Raw genomic sequence first — 18401 nt, forward strand, 5'->3', positions numbered from 1 at the left:
ACAACCCTGTCTCCAGAACAACTTGGAAATAAATCTCTTGAAAAGAAAAGGAAAATCAGGCAAAAAACCAAATTCTGGGCAAAAAATTATTTCTGTCCTAAACATGCTGTGCTCAATTTGGTAGGAAGACCCAGATCTTATCTGGATATAAACATCTAGGGGCTCAAAAATACAGGTCTGGAAATCATCAGAAAGGTTATAGATGAGGAGACTCTTTCCAAATAGTATAGAAGGAGGACTGTTAAGACAACACTGAAAATTACCTAAGTTTTAGGGGTAGGAAGAAGAAGCATTAAAAAAGACAGTAATAGTCAAAAGTAGGAGGGAGTAGATATTAAAGAAAACAATAGAGATGAATTCAAATACAGTGGTGGTTGCAGAAGTCAGAGGAGATGAGGAATTAGAAAAGAAAGGCCTTTGCATGTGGAGATTTAGATCCCTGCATATCAGCAATGAACTAGCTAACTCAGAAGAGTAGTGGTGGGAACAGAGGTCTGACTGTAAGTTAAATGAGTAGGAAAGAGGAAGTGGAAACAATGAAGTTAAAGTACATTTTTTCTCATAAAGAGGAGAAAAGAAAAAATAAATTGAAGGGTTAAAGGGTCAGTTTAAAATACCATTTTAGAATGAGGAGTCTTGGGCAAAATACACATTTCCAGGTTTCTTACTTTCTGGTTTAGAAACTTGAGGTTTAACAAGATTAACCCAACATGCCCAAGGTCACATAGCTTATATCAGTTATTTCAAACTAAAATCTGACTTCTGAGCATTTGTTTTTAACCATTAAACTATACTGCCTATTAACTGAGACAATGGATAGAGTAGGCTTAAGTATGGGACAAGTTAAGGGAAGAAAAGTTGAATTGGATTTCATTGTCTCAACTGTTTCATTACTTTCTAAATCAGTAACACTTGGGCAATGTTACTTATGATAAGTAAACTGAGTTTGTACGGATAACATGTGTAGTACAGGGCTTAATAAATGGTAACTGTTTTTTTTTTTTTTTGCGGTACGCGGGCCTCTCACTGTTGTGGCCTCTCTCGTTGCGGAGCACAGGCTCCGGACGCACAGGCTCTGGACGCGCAGGCTCAGCGGCCACGGCTCACGGGCCCAGCCACTCTGCGGCATGTGGGATCTTCCCGGACGCGGGGCACGAACCCGTGTCCCCTGCATTGGCAGGCGGACTCTCAACCACTGCGCCACCAGGGAAGCCCATGGTAATATTTTGAGGGGAGGAATGCTGAGTCTCCCCAACTGTTTCCACAGAGAAGAAATTCAGCCTGGTCTTTCTCTCCACCCATCACTCATATCTCCCTGTAGGAGGAAGGATAAATTTTCTGCTGGTAACCATCCTTTCTTCAGCTCCACCTGACGATAGGAAAGTGCACTTTCATCTGCTCTTGAGCATGCAACAAGGAACCTGCCTTATGTTGTCCCTGGCAGGGCAGATAAATCCACCTAGTTCTGAGGAGTGTTAGCAAGCCATTCTGACCACAGATCTAAGTCACATTATCCAACTGGTTTTATCAACATTAAACATGGCACTTTGATCTCTAGCTGCCTGCCCTTTACATCTGTCTATTAAATGGTTGTTAACTTTGTTGGTAAACAAAAATAATGACACCCCTTAACTACTCCACAAAGAGTACTATTCTATTGCAGATCCATCATTTATATTCAAATACACCTAGAACATAGTCTACATCTGAACAAACAGGTACATTTCTTACCCTGATTATAATCTGTGCCACATCAAAGTCTGAGACATCGTCTAAAATTGGTTGGGTACTTTCTGGTCCATAAACAAGGCAGTTAAATAAGGTTTTAGAAAAGAAACCAGGTGAAGGACCACCATGAACCAAAGAAATGGCAAGCATTTTGCCAGCTTCATAGTAAAGATTCTCTTTCAGAGCTGTAAATACAGATAAAATATATCAAATACACTTCTTTTATTATTATATAACCATCATATGTAATTAATACATATATAATAAATTTTAAAATCCAAGCTTTAGACAAATGTATAATAACCTAATTCATAGAAGGTATAATAATGTATAAAATATAAATTTCAACCAAAATATACAATTTTACAAATTTTTTTCTGAATTCAAAGTAACAATCTATTATAGAAAAATATGTAAATACAGAAAGTCTTTTTATAAAATCACCTATAATCCTACCACCATAATAACCAGTGTACACACTTTGGTGTATTTATAATATGTCTCATATGCATATAAATATATACATAAATAGCTTGACTTCTGTCTTTTTCCACTTACTGTATTATAAATTTTTAAAATATTACTTGAAATTATTCAAATATACAGTTAATGAATGCATTCAAACTAATTTACAGATGTGCTGCAATGTAAACCACCCCCTTATTACTGGCTAGCCCAGTTTCAACTACATGAGACACAATGTTACAGTCAACATCTATTTACACATTCTTGTTTATATATCTTTGATTATTAGGATAGATTCCTACATACGGTATTAGTGGTTCAAAGGATATGAACAATTTTAAGGTTGTTGATATACAAAATGGTACAAATTAACTCTCAACACTATATGCTATCTTACCATATCATCACAATATTTTTCAATGTGTCATTAAAAATGTTTTAGCTACTTCGATAACTCAAAAAGATATTATGTAAATTTTCCTTTATTTTTTCTAAAAATTAAAAGTAATTTATTAGTAAGTAACATTAACAATACCTGAAATAATAATAAAATCTCCTCAACAATAACCTTATATACTACATATTAGTAGTCACATCTTACAGATGAAGAAACTGAGATCCAGAGGGGCTATGCAATTAATCTAGGGAAATAAAGCTACTGAAGTAGATGTGTACAAACTGAACTCAGATTTTGTGACTTAAATTCCATGTACTCTCTCCACTGTACCAAAACTGCCATGAATTAATAACATACTGATTACTTGGAGCGTTTTTGTTTTTTTTTAAAGGGAGTGTAGAATTAAACTGTGTGTACTATACATAGTACTAATGATCCTTGGTAGTTTCTCAATTATTTCAATGATACTTCAGGCAATGGTGAGGAAGTTCTAAAGAAAACATAGAAGGAAGTCAAATGGGATGATATGTCTTCTCACTCTCTCTCAAATTCCTATTACAGCAAAAGCGGTTATAAAAGCTCCGAAAAAAAGAATGCTAGAATTAACCAGTGTTTTGAGATGCCTGTTTTAATCACATTAATTCCTTACCAGAAGTAAAGACAGAAAAGTATCATATAAATAATTCTGTTAAATAAATAAAAAAAACTCTTGAAAGCAAAAGTATGCTAAAAATCTGTTATATGTGAACCAAAAAATTATGTTATAAAAATCCTAGGTTGTGAAGAAACATGCCAACTGCAAATTTCAAATATATGAACAAGAAGAGCTCAAAAACTCATTCATCCAATTTGGCCACTCTATTCAAATGAATTAAAATTAAGTACATTTTTCAGAAGTTATACTTAATTATAGAATCACTTTAAGTAGGATTTTGCTATAAAGAAATTAAGGATATTCTAAAATAAAAAATGTTTCACTACAAAATTTATTTTAAAAAACATCACTTCCCCCCTTTTCTGTGATTCTATCATTATTTTAGTAACAAAGTGATTATACATTTTGACAGGTATTGAGTATCAATTCTAACCTGCTATCTCTTTCTTAATACATGGTATATTCAGTATGTACAATAATAAAATAGTTACCTTGAGAATTGAGAGACAAGTTCTTTGACAAGGACCCTTCAAACAATGGTGAGTTCTCAAGTTGCTGCATTAAGAGACTTAGGAATTCTTGCTTTGATCCAGGCTGCTCTTTTCCAAAATGATCATTTTCATTAACATATGCTATTTCAATTGTATATGAAGGATTAAAGTTGTGATTTCTGAATCCATCTAAGGCACTATTCCAGATATTGGCTTTGTTGATAAATAATCTTTTAGCTTTTTTTTTAATTTGGAATCCTAGCTCTATTATTAGAGTTGAAATATCTCTTCTAAATTTGCTGCCTTGCCTATAAAACATGAATTTAAACATAGAGGTAAGTACTCTAAAGTACTTTAGGTGTCACAGCAGTTACACAGCCAAATAAAAAAAGAATAGAAAGAAGTTCTTCCCCAACTCCCACCCAAAAGCAAACAATGGCCGCCAGTGGAACAAAAAAGTTATTTGATAACCTTAGTTCTAAATTCTTGATTCCTTCTACCCAATCTTTTACCAAATTAAAATCATCTAATGTTATACAATTCACTGGATTTAGGTATAAGAGTCAAAAGCTCAAACTCTTACCTCTCTGGACATACTTGCTTAACTGCATCTTTTTTTTTTTTTCTAACATCTTTATTGGAGTATAATTGCTTTACAATGGTGTGTTAGTTTCTGCTTTTAACTGCATCTTATTTCATGTTCACTAGATCCTTTAAAGATAGAGCAAATGTAATCTCTGCTCACTGTATGAGAGAACTATATTTTTAAGAGATTACATATTTTAAGCAGAATTCACACTCCTTTAAATAGTACTTTTCAGTTTACACTATTAATTCTCAAAGTGTGGCCCCAGACCAGCAACAGCAGCAGCTGCCGCACCTGGAAACTTGTTAGAAACGCAGCTTCTTAAGCCCCGCAGCAGATAAACAGAATCAGAACCTCTGAGCATGAGGCCAGGCAACCAGTGCCCTAACAAGACCTCCAGACAATTATCTGGACTAACTCAATTATTCCCTGCCTCAGTTTCTCCATCTGTAATTGGAATTAATGTACTCAAAATAATCCTGTTAGGGGCAATGTCCAAGGATCCTCTTTCTACATCAAATTAGGGACTGCAGTTTGAAAAATACCCTTCCAAACTACTCTGAGAACAGCTAATACTCTAAATGTATATAGCTACTTCCCGTTCTAATTTTCTCAAAACAGAGTTTTATATTTTTCTCCAATTCAAAATACACACCTCAGCAGGTCTTCACGCTGGGCTCCAGGAGACTGTCTGGGTAATTTAGGTGAAGATTCCTCCAACAAACAATCAGTTATTCCCACATTAGTGCTGGGTAATGTGTGTTTTTTGGCTTTTTGGAAATCGCCTACAGATTTAAAACCCAATGTTAGTATAATAGGAATATAGGTAGAAACTTTTGAATAATATGCATTTAAATAAAAACATCTTTATTCAAAATCACAAAATATTACCTGAATTGTAAAGAATACCTCTACATTCCAAACATTCCCAATTTTGTTCCCATGATTGTAGTGAGGAACAGGCTAGATGTGTTCCGCGAGAACCACAACACTGACAGCGCTTTATTTCCCATTTGCTGAGGACATAAAGAGAAGCAGATTATTTCCATGTGGTATTAACTTAGTCTAATTCCGACCATCAGCACCACTGCACACCTCACTGTCCACCTCACACACACAGCCAACCCTTTTACCCAAGGAAGGAAAATAAATTATCTGCTTTGATACTGCATTACTTTTTCCTAAAGTTGTTTTTCCCCCCCATTTCATTTATTATGTTTGTAACTTCCTCCTTTAAACATTCTCTATCTTAAAATACTAAACTAAATATCAGCATGTACATGCACATATACCCAAAGTATGTCTGATATGGAAGAAGCATTCAGTAAATACATTATCTTACCTAAAATACTATCTTTCCCATTCAAGGTGAGGAATTATTTCCTATAATAAGCTTGCTCAGACACCCCAAGTACTGTGCAGCTCAACAGGATCCAGACTTACTACGTGATCCGCATTCATATTCTCTCTCATCTTTTCCCCTCAATCCCCCACTCCCAATGTTTCCCCACTGTGTTGTGTGACATGTACCAGTCAGCATTCACATTTTCTGTACGGGTGTGGGTTATAGCGTGCAGCCTCCTCTTTGTTTGGTTATGAATACGTCCGTCTGTACAGAAATGGATATACTCCCTGAGTGTGTGGATATGTGGGTGATAAGAGACTTAGCTGCATAACTTCACCTCTTGTAGGTGTGGGCGAATCTCCCTCTGTGTGGACTTGGGTGTGTAGGGGTATGTCCTCTCTGTGTCTCCCTCTCTTCCCCAGATAGTTCTGCCAACTGATGATGAAGAGGAAGAAAGATGACAGCTAACGAGTGCTTATACACCAGGCCCAGTTCTCACTCTTTACATGTAAAGTTTCAGAAGGTTGGAAAAATTTCAGAAGGTTGGAAAAACCAGTTACCTCCATTTTGAAGAAGAGGAAACCAAAGCATAGAGGGGTAAATTGCTTGCCCAAACAAGTTCACACTGCTAGTAAGTCTCAGAGTGAGGCTTCCAATCCAGTTTACCTGGCTTCAGACCCATGCTCCTAACCACTCCACCATGCTGCCTTTCAGCAAGTTACCTTCCTATCACTAGGATGAGAGGGAGTGAGACTGCAAAGAAAGCATTCAGATAGCAGGATTCTGTGTCCTAGGAGAAAAGGCAAAGTAGTTGCCAGAAAGAAAAGGGAGTTTGGTAGCAAATGATTAGGTGACCAGAGGTATACAAGGAATATGTATATTAGTTAATCAAAATAGCCTAAAATGAATTTAGAAAATATCATTATTAATGAATATATTGCTTCTTAGAACTGTAAAGTGCTTTACTGTCTACAAAGCACTTTATATACATTAATTTCATCTCTACCTCAGCACAACCCTTGAGCAGGGTATTATTAGTATTTACAGATGAATAATCAGGGTCACCAGATCAAGTAACTTAGGCAAGAATACACATTACTTGACATCTTCAATGAGACCTCCGCCCTTAATGAATCTTTAGTCTAATGGCAAAGACAAATTTAAATATTGTCAACTCTATTGTAACAAGCACAAGGAAGGGAAAATCCAGCCCAGAACAGGGAATCAGGAATAGTAAGAGCTTCTTAGGGGAAACTTTCCAAAGCTTGCAAGACTTCAGCTGAGTCTTCCAAAATAAGTTGTAGCTCACCTAGCCAAATCACTTTCCATAAGAGATAAGGCTCCCAATATTCTGCTCAGCACTTTAAGTTTGTCATATTAATTAAGACTACATAACAGGGATAAAAATTTATCAAAATTTCAACAAAATTAGATTTGTTACTTTTTATCCTGCATCTTAAAAAATAAAGATACTCTTGATTTCTAATACCCCACACAGTATAGTGTACAGAGAAGGCAAAAAACGATTGTTAACATTATAGTCAACGTCTACGGATATTACAAAAGAGTAATCAATAAATTTCAAATGCCAAATCCTTCTTATAGTGATCCAAAACAAACGCTGATAGATTAACCTAGTTTCTTAACCTCTAGAACAGTGTCATCCAATAGAAATATAATGTAAATCATATATGTAATTTAAACTTTCCTAGTAACCAGATTTTAAAAGGTAAAAGGAACAGGTGAAATAAATTTGAGTATTTCCAAAGTACAGTCATTTTGTTTGGCAGGTAATCAATTTAAAAAATTATTAACAAGATATTTTAAGGTCTTTTTTTCTTACTGTTATGGGCTGAATTCTGTCATGCCCAGAATTCATATGTTGAAGACCTAACACCCAGTACTTCACAAGGTGACTGTAGTTGGAGATAGGGCCTTTAAAGCGATAATTAAGATGAGGCCATATGCGTGGGTCCTAATCCAATATGACTGGTATCCTAATAAGAAAAAAAGATTAAGGCACAGACAGAAGGACACAGCTGGAAGGGAGCCATGTGCAAGCCAAGGAGAGAGGCTTCAAGAGAAATCAAACCTGCCAATGCCTTTATCTTGGACGTCTGGCCTTTAGGTTTCTGAGAAGAAAAATTTCTGTTGTTTAAGCCACCTGGTTTGTGGTATTTTGTTATGGCAGTCCTAGTACTCTAAGATACACATAAATCTTCGGTGTGTATTTTACACTTACGACACCTCTCAATTTGGAATAGCCACATTTCAAGTGCTCAATAGCCACCTGTGGTTACTGGCTACCACAGTAGAGCTCTAGAAAACAGAGCCTCATGAAAACACACCACAAAAGTTCCAATTATGCCAACTGCAATAATTTCTGTAAGCAGATATAAATATGCATTTAATAAATATACCTCATCTCAAGTTAAAATTTCTAACATCCTAAGAGCAAAAGTACATTTCACTAAATAGAAAACCTACTTTCTCAAGCTGAAGGTTTAAAAAAGGACACTAGTAGAAATACAAAAGATCATGAGAGATTACTAGAAGCAACTCTATGCCAATAAAACAGACAACCTGGAAGAAATGGACAAATTCTTAGAAATACACAACCTGCCAAGACTAAATCAGGAAGAAATAGAAAATATTAACAGACCAATCACAAGCACTGAAATTGAAACTGTGATTAAAAATCTTCCAACAAACAGAAGCCCAGGACCAGATGGCTTCACAGGCGAATTCTATCAAACATTTAGAGAAGAGCTAACACCTATCCTTCTCAAACTCTTCCAAAATATAGCAGAGGGAGGAACACTCCCAAACTCATTCTATAAGGCCACCATCACCCTGATACCAAAACCAGACAAGGATGTCACAAACAAAGGAAACTACAGGCCAATATCACTGATGAACATAGAAGCAAAAATCCTCAACAAAATACTAGCAGACAGAATCCAACAGCACATTAAAAGGATCATACACCATGATCAAGTGGGGTTTATTCCAGGAATGCAAGGATTCTTCAATATACGCAAAACAATCAATGTGATAAACCATATTAACAAATTGAAGGAGAAAAAACATATGATCATCTCAATAGATGCAGAGAAAGCTTTCGACAAAATTCAACACCCATTTATGATAAAAACCCTGCAGAAAGTAGGCATAGAGGGAACTTTCCTCAACATAATAAAGGCCATATATGACAAACCCACAGCCAACATTGTCCTCAATGGTGAAAAACTGAAACCATTTCCACTAAGATCAGGAACAAGACAAGGTTGCCCACTCTCACCACTCTTATTCAACATAGCTTTGGAAGTTTTAGCCACAGCAATCAGAGAAGAAGAGGAAATAAAAGGAATCCAAATCGGAAAAGAAGAAGTAAAGCTGTCACTGTTTGCAGATGACATGATACTATACATAAAGAATCCTACAGATGCTACCAGAAAACTACTAGAGCTAATCAATGAATTTGGTAAAGTAGCAGGATACAAAATCAATGCACAGAAATCTATGGCATTCCTATATACTAATGATGAAAAATCTGAAAGTGAAATCAAGAAAAAACTCCTATTTACCATTGCAACAAAAAGAATAAAATATCTAGGAATAAACCCCACTAAGGTGACAAAAGACCTGTATGCAGAAAATTATAAGACCCTGATGAAAGAAATTAAAGATGATACAAATAGATGGAGAGATATACCATGTTCTTGGACTGGAAGAATCAACATTGTGAAAATGACACTACTCCGCAATCTACAGATTCAATGCAATCCCTATCAAACTACCACTGGCATTTTTCACAGAACTAGAACAAAAAATTTCACAATTTGTATGGAAACACAAAAGACCCCGAATAGCCAAAGCAATCTTGAGAACGGAAAACGGAGCTGGAGGAATCAGGCTCCCTGACTTCAGTCTATACTACAAAGCTACAGTAATCATGACAGTATGGTACTGGCACAAAAACAGAAAGATCAATGAACAGGATAGAAAGCCCAGATATAAACCCATGCACATATGGTCACCTTATCTTTGATAAAGGAGGCAGGAATGTACAGTGGAGAAAGGACAGCCTCTTCAATAAGTGGTGCTGGGAAAACTGGACAGGTACATGTAAAAGTACGAGATTAGAACACTCCCTAACACCATACACAAAAATGAGCTCAAATGGATTGAAGACCTAAATGTAAGGCCAGAAGCTATCAAACTCTTAGAGGAAAACATAGGCAGAACACTCTATGACATAAATCACAGCAAGATCCTTTTTGACCCACCTCCTAAAGAAATGGAAATAAAAATAAACAAATGGGACCTAATGAAACTTCAAAGCTTTTGCACAGCAAAGGAAACCATAAACAAGACCAAAAGACAGCCCTCAGAATGGGAGAAAATATTTGCAAATGAAGCAAGTGACAAACAATTAATCTCCAAAATTTACAAGCAGCTCATGCAGCTCAATAACAAAAAAACAAACAACCCAATCCAAAAATGGGCAGAAGACCTACATAGACATTTCTCCAAAGAAGATATACAGATTGCCAACAAACACATGAAAGAATGCTCAACATCATTAATCACTAGAGAAATGCAAATCAAAACTACAATGAGATATCATCTCACACCAGTCAGAATGGCCATCATCAAAAAATCTAGAAACAGGGCTTCCCTGGTGGCACAGTGGTTGAGAGTCCACCTGCCAATGCAGGGGACACGGGTTCATGCCCCGGTCCGGGAAGATCCCACATGCTGCGGAGCGGCTGGGCCCGTGAGCCATGGCCGCTGAGCCTGCATGTCCCGAGCCTGTGCTCTGCAACAGGAGAGGTCACAACGGTGAGAGGCCCGTGTACCAAAAAACAAAACAAAACAAAAACATCTAGAAACAATAAATGCTGGAGAGGGTGTGGAGAAAAGGGAACACTCTTGCACTGCTGGTGGTAATGTGAATTGGTACAGCCACTATGGAGAACAGTATGGAGGTTCCTTAAAAAACTACAAATAGAACTACCATATGACCCAGCAATCCCACTACTGGGCATATACCCTGAGAAAACCATAGTTCAAAAGAAGTCATGTAGCAAAATGTTCATTGCAGCTCTATTTACAATAGCCAGGAGATGGATGCAATCTAAGTGTCCATCATCGGATGAATGTATAAAGAAGATGTGGCACATATATACAATGGAATATTACCCATCCATAAAAAGAAACGAAATTGCGCTATTTGTAATGAGGTGGATAGACCTAGAGTCTGTCATACAGAGTGAAGTAAGTCAGAAAGAGAAAGACAAATACCATATGCTAACACATATATATGGAATCTAAGAAAAAAAGAAAATGTCATGAAGAACCTAGGGGTAAGATGGGAATAAAGACACAGACCTACTAGGGAATGGACTTGAGGATATGGGGAGGTGGAAGGGTAAGCTGTGACAAAGTGAGAGAGTGGCATGGACATATACACACTACCAAACGTAAAATAGCTAGTGGGAAGCTAGATAGCTAGTGGGAAGCAGCCGCATAGCACAGAGAGATCAGCTCAGTGCTTTGTGACCACCTAGAGGGGTGGGATAGGGAGGGTGGGAGAGACGGAGACGCAAGAGGGAAGAGATATGGGAACATATGTATATGTATAACTGATTCACTTTGTTATAAAGCAGAAACTAACACACCATTGTAAAGCAATTATACTCCAATAAAGATGTTAAAGAAAAAAGGACACTAAGCACAACTGAACTTCCCCATATACCTGTCAGGCACATTATAGTCTCGCCCTTCTTTGCAACGACATCTTCGGACATCACAATGCTCATAGTGCTGCAGAAGCTCTTGATAAGCATTTTCCTCTAATTCCCAAGATGCATCTCTGTAAATGAAGCAAGATATAAAATATACTTTGGCCTAAAATGTTACATAAAAGGACTGATAATGAATCTAAAACTATAAACTCTTCACAAACTTAGGAACAAGGATGAAACTTGTTCTTTTTACGATTAATCATTCACTTCAATATATAAATCCCTTAGTGTCATTTTATCCTACAGTTAATTAGTCTCACAGTGAATTTCAAATGCTAAATGAAAAATTAAGTAGAAATTTTCTGAAACTTACATTTTTCCTAATATTTCACTTCCAATTTTTTGAATTTCAAGTTTAGTACCATATTTCTGGATTCCTCACCTTTAAGTATTAAGAAAATTCTTATACATTTTAAACCACATCTTGATTCTCTCAAATAATTTATACATACCATTTTGAAGCCTATTATACTTGTGTATCAATCAATCAATCAATATTGTACACAAGTGAGGTGTACAATTATTAAGAGACTATAAACAACTAATGAGACATTTAAGTCAGGACCTGGTTCTCAAGAACTAGCAATCTGGGGAGGAGGAGGAAAGGTGGCGGGGACGGTTTTACATTTCCCTGTTTGAAATGGCTGCTTGTCCATGAGTAATTAATCAGACATCAATGATTATTTCCATTGTTATTAAATCCTATATTTAAAACATCTTTTCATCAAAAGGCTAAATGTTACTCACTTTTCAGGAATATGAATTCCCATTCTCAACATCTCTTTCTGAAATATATCACTATTATTGCATACTGTGCACCTAAAGAAAAACATTCCTGCATTTATTGCTTGAACCTATAGTGGAAAATAGAAAATATATGATTAATAATTTAACAGGTTATCAGGTTATGAATAAGATAGCTAACAGAACATGTGTGCTACTTTTCACATATATATTATGGAAACTTATTTTTTATGTTTGTGGTTCATAAACTTTGATAAACTAAGTTACCCTAGTGCTAAAACTTGGGGATATTTCTCCCAATGGGAAAAAAAATTAAGCTAATGAATTGACTCTTCTTTACATCTATCACCAATATGTGTTTCTCAACCCTTTGTATCTAATGTCATTTCTGTTCCCAAATATTGTGTTGTCCATCACTCTCTGTGAATAAAACAGTAAACATCTTTAGTTACTCCATCTAGGAAGGATGTTTAAATAAATGTTACATATAAAGCATCGTTGGTTCTGTTTTTAACTCAATCTCTGTAAGTTTTCTTCCTAAGGGGGAGAAGCATAAAACCTATTCTCACTGCTTCAGCAAATAAAAATACAGAAGCAGCAGAAAGAGAGAGAAAGCGTAGCCAATCACCAGTTTAAAAAGCTAGTAGCACACACTCATTTAATAAATATTTAATCCCTACTATATAGGCGCCAAACACTATGCTAGTACCAAAAATAGAAACATAAAATGACTTAGATCCTATTTCAAGGAATTCTTGTGAGTAGGCATATACTATAAAAGTATTATTATTTTTTAATACATTTATTTATTTATGGCTGCGTTGGGTCTTCGCTGCTGCATGCAGGCTTTCTCTAGTTACAGCGAGTGTGGGCTACTCTTTGTTGCGGAGCATGGGCTCTAGGCGTGCGGGCTTGAGTAGTTGTGGCACATGGGCTAGTTGCTCCGCGGCATGTGGGATCTTCCCTCTCTTCCATAGATACTTTTTAAAAAATACTTTTAGGACTTCCCTGGTGGCGCAGGGGTTAAGAATCCGCCTGCCAATGCAGGGAACACGGGTTCGAGCCCTGGTCCGGGAAGATCCCACATGCCGCAGAACAACTAAGCCCGTGTGCTACAACTACTGAGCCTGTGCTCTAGAGCCCACGAGTCACAACTACTGAGCCCGTGTGCCACACTACAGAAGCCTGCGTGCCTAGAGCCCATGCTCTGCAACAAGAGAAGCCACCGCAATGAGAAGCCCACGCACTGCAAAGAAGAGTAGCCCCTGCTCACTGCAACCAGAGAAAGCCCGTGCGCAGCAATGAAGATCCAACGCAGCCAAAAATAAATACATAAATTTATTTAAAAATAACTAAACAAATAAACAAAAAGTATATACGGAAGAGAAAGGAAGAAGTACTGAAGTTTATGTAAGAGCCTGACAAAAATGTCACAGGGATGGTACGGTCAAAGTTAAGTATGAAAGGAGTAGGGGTGTGCCAGGAAAATAGGACAAAAGACAATACAAGGAGAGGGAATAGCAAAAGAGTACATGTGATTGGGGAAATAATAATAATATACTTAGAAATTACACGCTGATCATACTGAACTAAGTAATTAAAATAGACAGGTAAATTAAAGTTAGTAGTGTGAAGAATTGACAGAGAATAAGGCATGCAGGAGTTAGTGGCCTCCGGCAAAAGTTTAGTTAAAAAAAAAAAGTGTCTGAAGTGAAATCACAAAGGGTTTAAGGTAGAGGGTAGCAACAAAAAAGGATACACCAAAAATATTAAGCAGATCTGACAGACTTGGAGAATGATTTGTGGATGGTGAAGAAAGAAGTGGACAAAGAGGAATCCAGGTTCAAACAACTAGCAGGTAGCACACACACAACATGTGAGAGGGAAGCAACAAGTTAATGAAATCTCTGCTGAACCTAAAGGATCTTTGAGCAATTGTACACAGATACCAAGATCTTACTAAGTATAGGATATGATACAAGAACTGTCTAGCATGGAGAAAAGAAAAACAGCATAGGACATATGAATGATACCAACAAGACCACAGCAATGATGTGAGAAATCCAAACTGAACAAGAATAGTGACAATTCTCTGCATACAGAGTGAAAAGTCAATTTCTTTGATATTAATCTATAGTCTCTCCTCACAAAATCCCAATGTATATAGCATTTGTAGTGGTCACAAATGAAATTTGCTTAACCACATACAATTCTCATCCTACTGCATAGGTTTGTTCTTCCTTCAACTCTTTTATATTAATGGAGTTCAGAGATTAAAAAAAATTATTTGGGTATTATTATAGCTACCTGAACAGGGTAGACTCCATTTACTATTTCAGTTAAGACTTGTATCAGAGTGGAAAAGCCACTGGAGTTCTTTTAAGGAACAATGACTCAAGAATGAGCTCTGTCCTGGTGTGCTCTAACCAAGTAATAATTGCTTGCTTGTTAATATTTATATCACAGACAGGTGTCCATGGAGCCATGACCTTATATCTGCATAAAGTAGACCTACATTTTTGTTAGTAGTACTACTTCTAGTTTTTAATGACAGAATTAGAAACGTGGTATTTTCGGAGTTCACAAAAAGTCCTATGAATACTAGGTCAAATTTGAGAACCTCTCTCTGTTTCATTATTAATGCATAATGAGGCAAATCTTATTTGTCCTGAAAAATAACATACTACTACAAATTATACAAAGTTAACAAGATGATACATTTGGCAGCAATTACATTCAATTCATTCAAATACAAACCCTGAATTAAGATAAATTACCTTTTAAAGATTCTCACATAATGTGAACTTCTTCCTCAATAGGTAAAGATAGCACTTCATGATGTTTATGAACTGCACGCTAGATCCCTTTACAAACACTTCTTTGTAAGAATGAACAGGATTTCTAATATTTACCCAACAAAATAGGCTCCATCCTGCCACTTTTAACTGATAACTAATAATAACTAACTAATACTAAGAATAAGAGTTCAAGGCTCATACAAAAAAAACCAGGAAGTAATCAAGCTTTACTACTTTGACTACTGTTAGTACTTTTAAGATTTTGTTGAAATATAAGAGGATTTACATCTCCTAACTTAAAAAAAAGAACTTTTGTAGTTAATTTGTAATCAATAATAACATTTCATTTTACTAAACAATAATAAAAGCCAAGCTTTAAAAAACAGTATAAACTTAAGTAAACCCTGTGTCACTTGGCATTCTATCAACTATAACTGTCTAACAATTGGCACTTTCACACATTTATACTATATATTGGACATTATTAATAACTGGGATCTTTTAAAAATTTTAAATTATCTTCTGAATTGAAGAAACTAAATTGTTTAATGTGTGTTTTATGATATTTCATTTACTTGAAAACTTGTCGTCAGGTTTGACATACAAGGTGGCTCTCAAAGAACTAATATTAGTATCAATTCATTAGATAGTAATCAGTTTACTGTCAAAAAGTTATGATAGTGTTTACTACAGCTAAAAAAAATAGACCTCTTAACATTAAATTAGCTTACAGTTAATTATTTCACATATCTTGTTTTCTAAGCTTAAATATATAAATGAACTTGGGAATTAAAATTTGTGTATTATTCATTGTGAAATACAAACAAAATCCTTAGGTTAAAACAACAAAATTTTAAAAGTGTAAATATACCTTAAAAGGTAGTATCTAAACTTTTATTAAAACATTAATTGTAGGGCTTCCCTGGTGGTGCAGTGGTTGGGAGTCCGCCTGCCAATGCAGGGGACACAGGTTTGTGCCCCGGTCCCGGAGGGTCCTGCGTGCCGCGGAGCGGCTGCGCCCGTGGGCCATTGGCCACTGAGCCTGCGCGTCCGGAGCCTGTTGCTCCGCGGCGGGAGAGGCCACAGCAGTGAGAGGCCCGCGTACCGCAAAAAAAAAAACCAAACAAACATTAATTGTACACTTCAATAGGGTGAATTTTATATGTAAAATTTGATTCAATAAAGCTGTTTTAAAAAGTTACAAGTAGTAAGAGCTAAAATACACATCAATTTTTTCTAATTTAAAATTCAAATTAGCAAGCAACAAATTTTATACCAGAAAAAGCTGACAAAACATCTTACCTGTAAACAGTCTCTATGGAACCAAGCATTCTTACAACAAGGACTTCGTAATATGCTGTAAGTTGGAATAGGCTCAATAAATTCCAAGCAAATGGTGCATGGTAAGGAGTCTCTATAATTATTAGATGTAATTATCTGAACAGGTCGATGGTTCCAACAAAATGACCTAAAAACGTATATTATTTTAAAACATCTAATAAATTATACAGCACAACTAGACTAGCTTTACAATTCATGTTTATAAGGGAAAATTCATTCGTCTCTCTCGTAATTAACCTACAACAGACTGGAACAACGGCACTATAAATCAGTCTCATTATCTATAACTAAGGAGAGCTGAATTTTCAAAATGTGAACCTTTTGCTGGTGAGATTTACTTCACAGAATTTCAGTAACTAATATTATGTTGAGAATCCTACGTAATACTGTTAGCAACAGAGTATACACACCATTGTACTCAACCTTGCACAAAATCAAAGGAAGGAACTTAAACTTAAAAATAATATATTAATAATATAACAAATAAAATGCAAATAATAACTTATTCTTAACCTAAATGTATTTCCATTTGTATTTTCTAAACTGCAATTCTCATAGAAAACAATCCATTAAATAGGTCAAGAGCACAAAGACTAAAAGAAATAAAACACTCATGATACCAAATACCAAAATTCATAAAATCTTGATGTTTAGAGCTAAAGTGAAGAAGCAAATATTTTTAGGGGCATCCCAGGGCATAATATTTATTTTTTGGACTCCACCAAATTTACATGCCTTCACTTTACTCAATGAGAAACACATATGTCCCTGTGAAAAAAAAGTAAACTATTAAATCTAAAGAATGACATAAAATCTAGAATTATGTAAGCTGGAAATTTTCACTGAATATGAGTATATTAACAGTTCCATATTACATTCTAGAGCTGAAAGCTAGAGATGAATATTAATCATTAAGCCCATTACAGATATTGCAATTCTCCAGACTCTGCAAATAGAAATGATCATAAAGGAAGGGGAGAGAAATTATATATATATGTACACACACCCACACACACATATCTAAAGTATACATAAAACCTCAATGCAGCTTTGAAAAGAAATTTGACAAAGGAATTATATAATTGGGAGATCCACTTTCCATTTTTCTTTTACATTTTCTTTCATATTCAACAGTTAATTAACTCACGCAAAATTGCCAGTGAACTGGAAAATACATTCTCTCTGAAGTCCGCATGGGAAATGATAACTTCGTTTACATCGGGGTGTGACACATCCAATTGAAGCACCGGTTTTCTTGCAAATACAGCATTTCTAAAAGCAAGTATAAAAATAGGAGTTATAACACGTACAAAACTTGAGTACTATAGATAAGACCGAGGTATAAATGAATATTCTTTGTGGAGAGTCTGAAAATTATTTTCATCATACAACAGCTGTGAAGATAGTATATTAAAGAAATTTCCTGAAAAAACCTGTTCTACCCAGAAACAATCTAAAGGGACTAAAGATTCACTCCCATAACAATTTCTGGTAAAGGAAACACCTCTAACCAGAGAAGCTTCATTTCCTTCGTATCTGCTAAAATATTTTAAACGGAAGGGTTTGTAAACATAATGGTTATACATGAAAGTGTCATTCAAATTTCAATAGAAAACACATAGTTAGGAAATATTTATTAAGGACAACAGCAAAACAATACTAAAAACCAATCTGTAAAATATTGGCTAGGATCACTCTATCCTAACCAAATGAAAAAGTGTTAGATACCCACAGTAGGTTAAGTAGTGATTCCCTCAAAAGATATGTTCAAGTCCTAATTCCTGGTACCTCTGAATGTGACCTTATTTGGAAACAAGATCTTTGTAGATACTTGATTTACAAGTATCTACAAAGCTATCTTTAGTTTACAAGTATCTTGAAAGCTAAAGATTTCAAGATGAGTTCATCTTGGATTTAGAGTGGTCCCTCAATCAAAAGGCTGGTGTCCTTATAAGTAAAAGGAGAGGGAGATTTAAGAGACACACACAGGGGGAGGCCACATGAAGATGGAAGCAGAGATTGGAGTTATGCTGCCACAAAC

General features: G+C 35.8%; 1 protein-coding gene across 5 annotated transcripts in view; it reads right to left on the reverse strand.

Annotated features, from left to right (window-relative positions):
* G2E3 (G2/M-phase specific E3 ubiquitin protein ligase) overlaps positions 1-18401 on the reverse strand; it is a 66566-nt gene that overhangs the window by 14937 nt on the left and 33228 nt on the right. For 4 of the 5 annotated variants that reach the window (XR_009518363.1, XR_009518362.1, XM_060004733.1 and 1 more), the window contains 8 exons: positions 17508-17632; positions 16322-16487; positions 12225-12331; positions 11429-11545; positions 5214-5338; positions 4978-5107; positions 3737-4044; positions 1732-1913 (listed from right to left, as the gene is read on the reverse strand). Coding sequence is in view for 3 of the 5 variants with exons in the window: in XM_060004733.1 (XP_059860716.1) it covers positions 1732-1913; positions 3737-4044; positions 4978-5107; positions 5214-5338; positions 11429-11545; positions 12225-12331; positions 16322-16487; positions 17508-17632 (1260 nt within the window). In the remaining 2 variants the exon portion in view is untranslated. The remainder of the gene's footprint in view (positions 1-1731; positions 1914-3736; positions 4045-4977; positions 5108-5213; positions 5339-11428; positions 11546-12224; positions 12332-16321; positions 16488-17507; positions 17633-18401) is intronic. The other variant, XM_060004734.1, reaches the window with a different exon arrangement.

Source organism: Delphinus delphis, chromosome 2 (genome assembly GCF_949987515.2).
Source record: "Delphinus delphis chromosome 2, mDelDel1.2, whole genome shotgun sequence".
Lineage (NCBI taxonomy): Eukaryota > Metazoa > Chordata > Mammalia > Artiodactyla > Delphinidae > Delphinus > Delphinus delphis.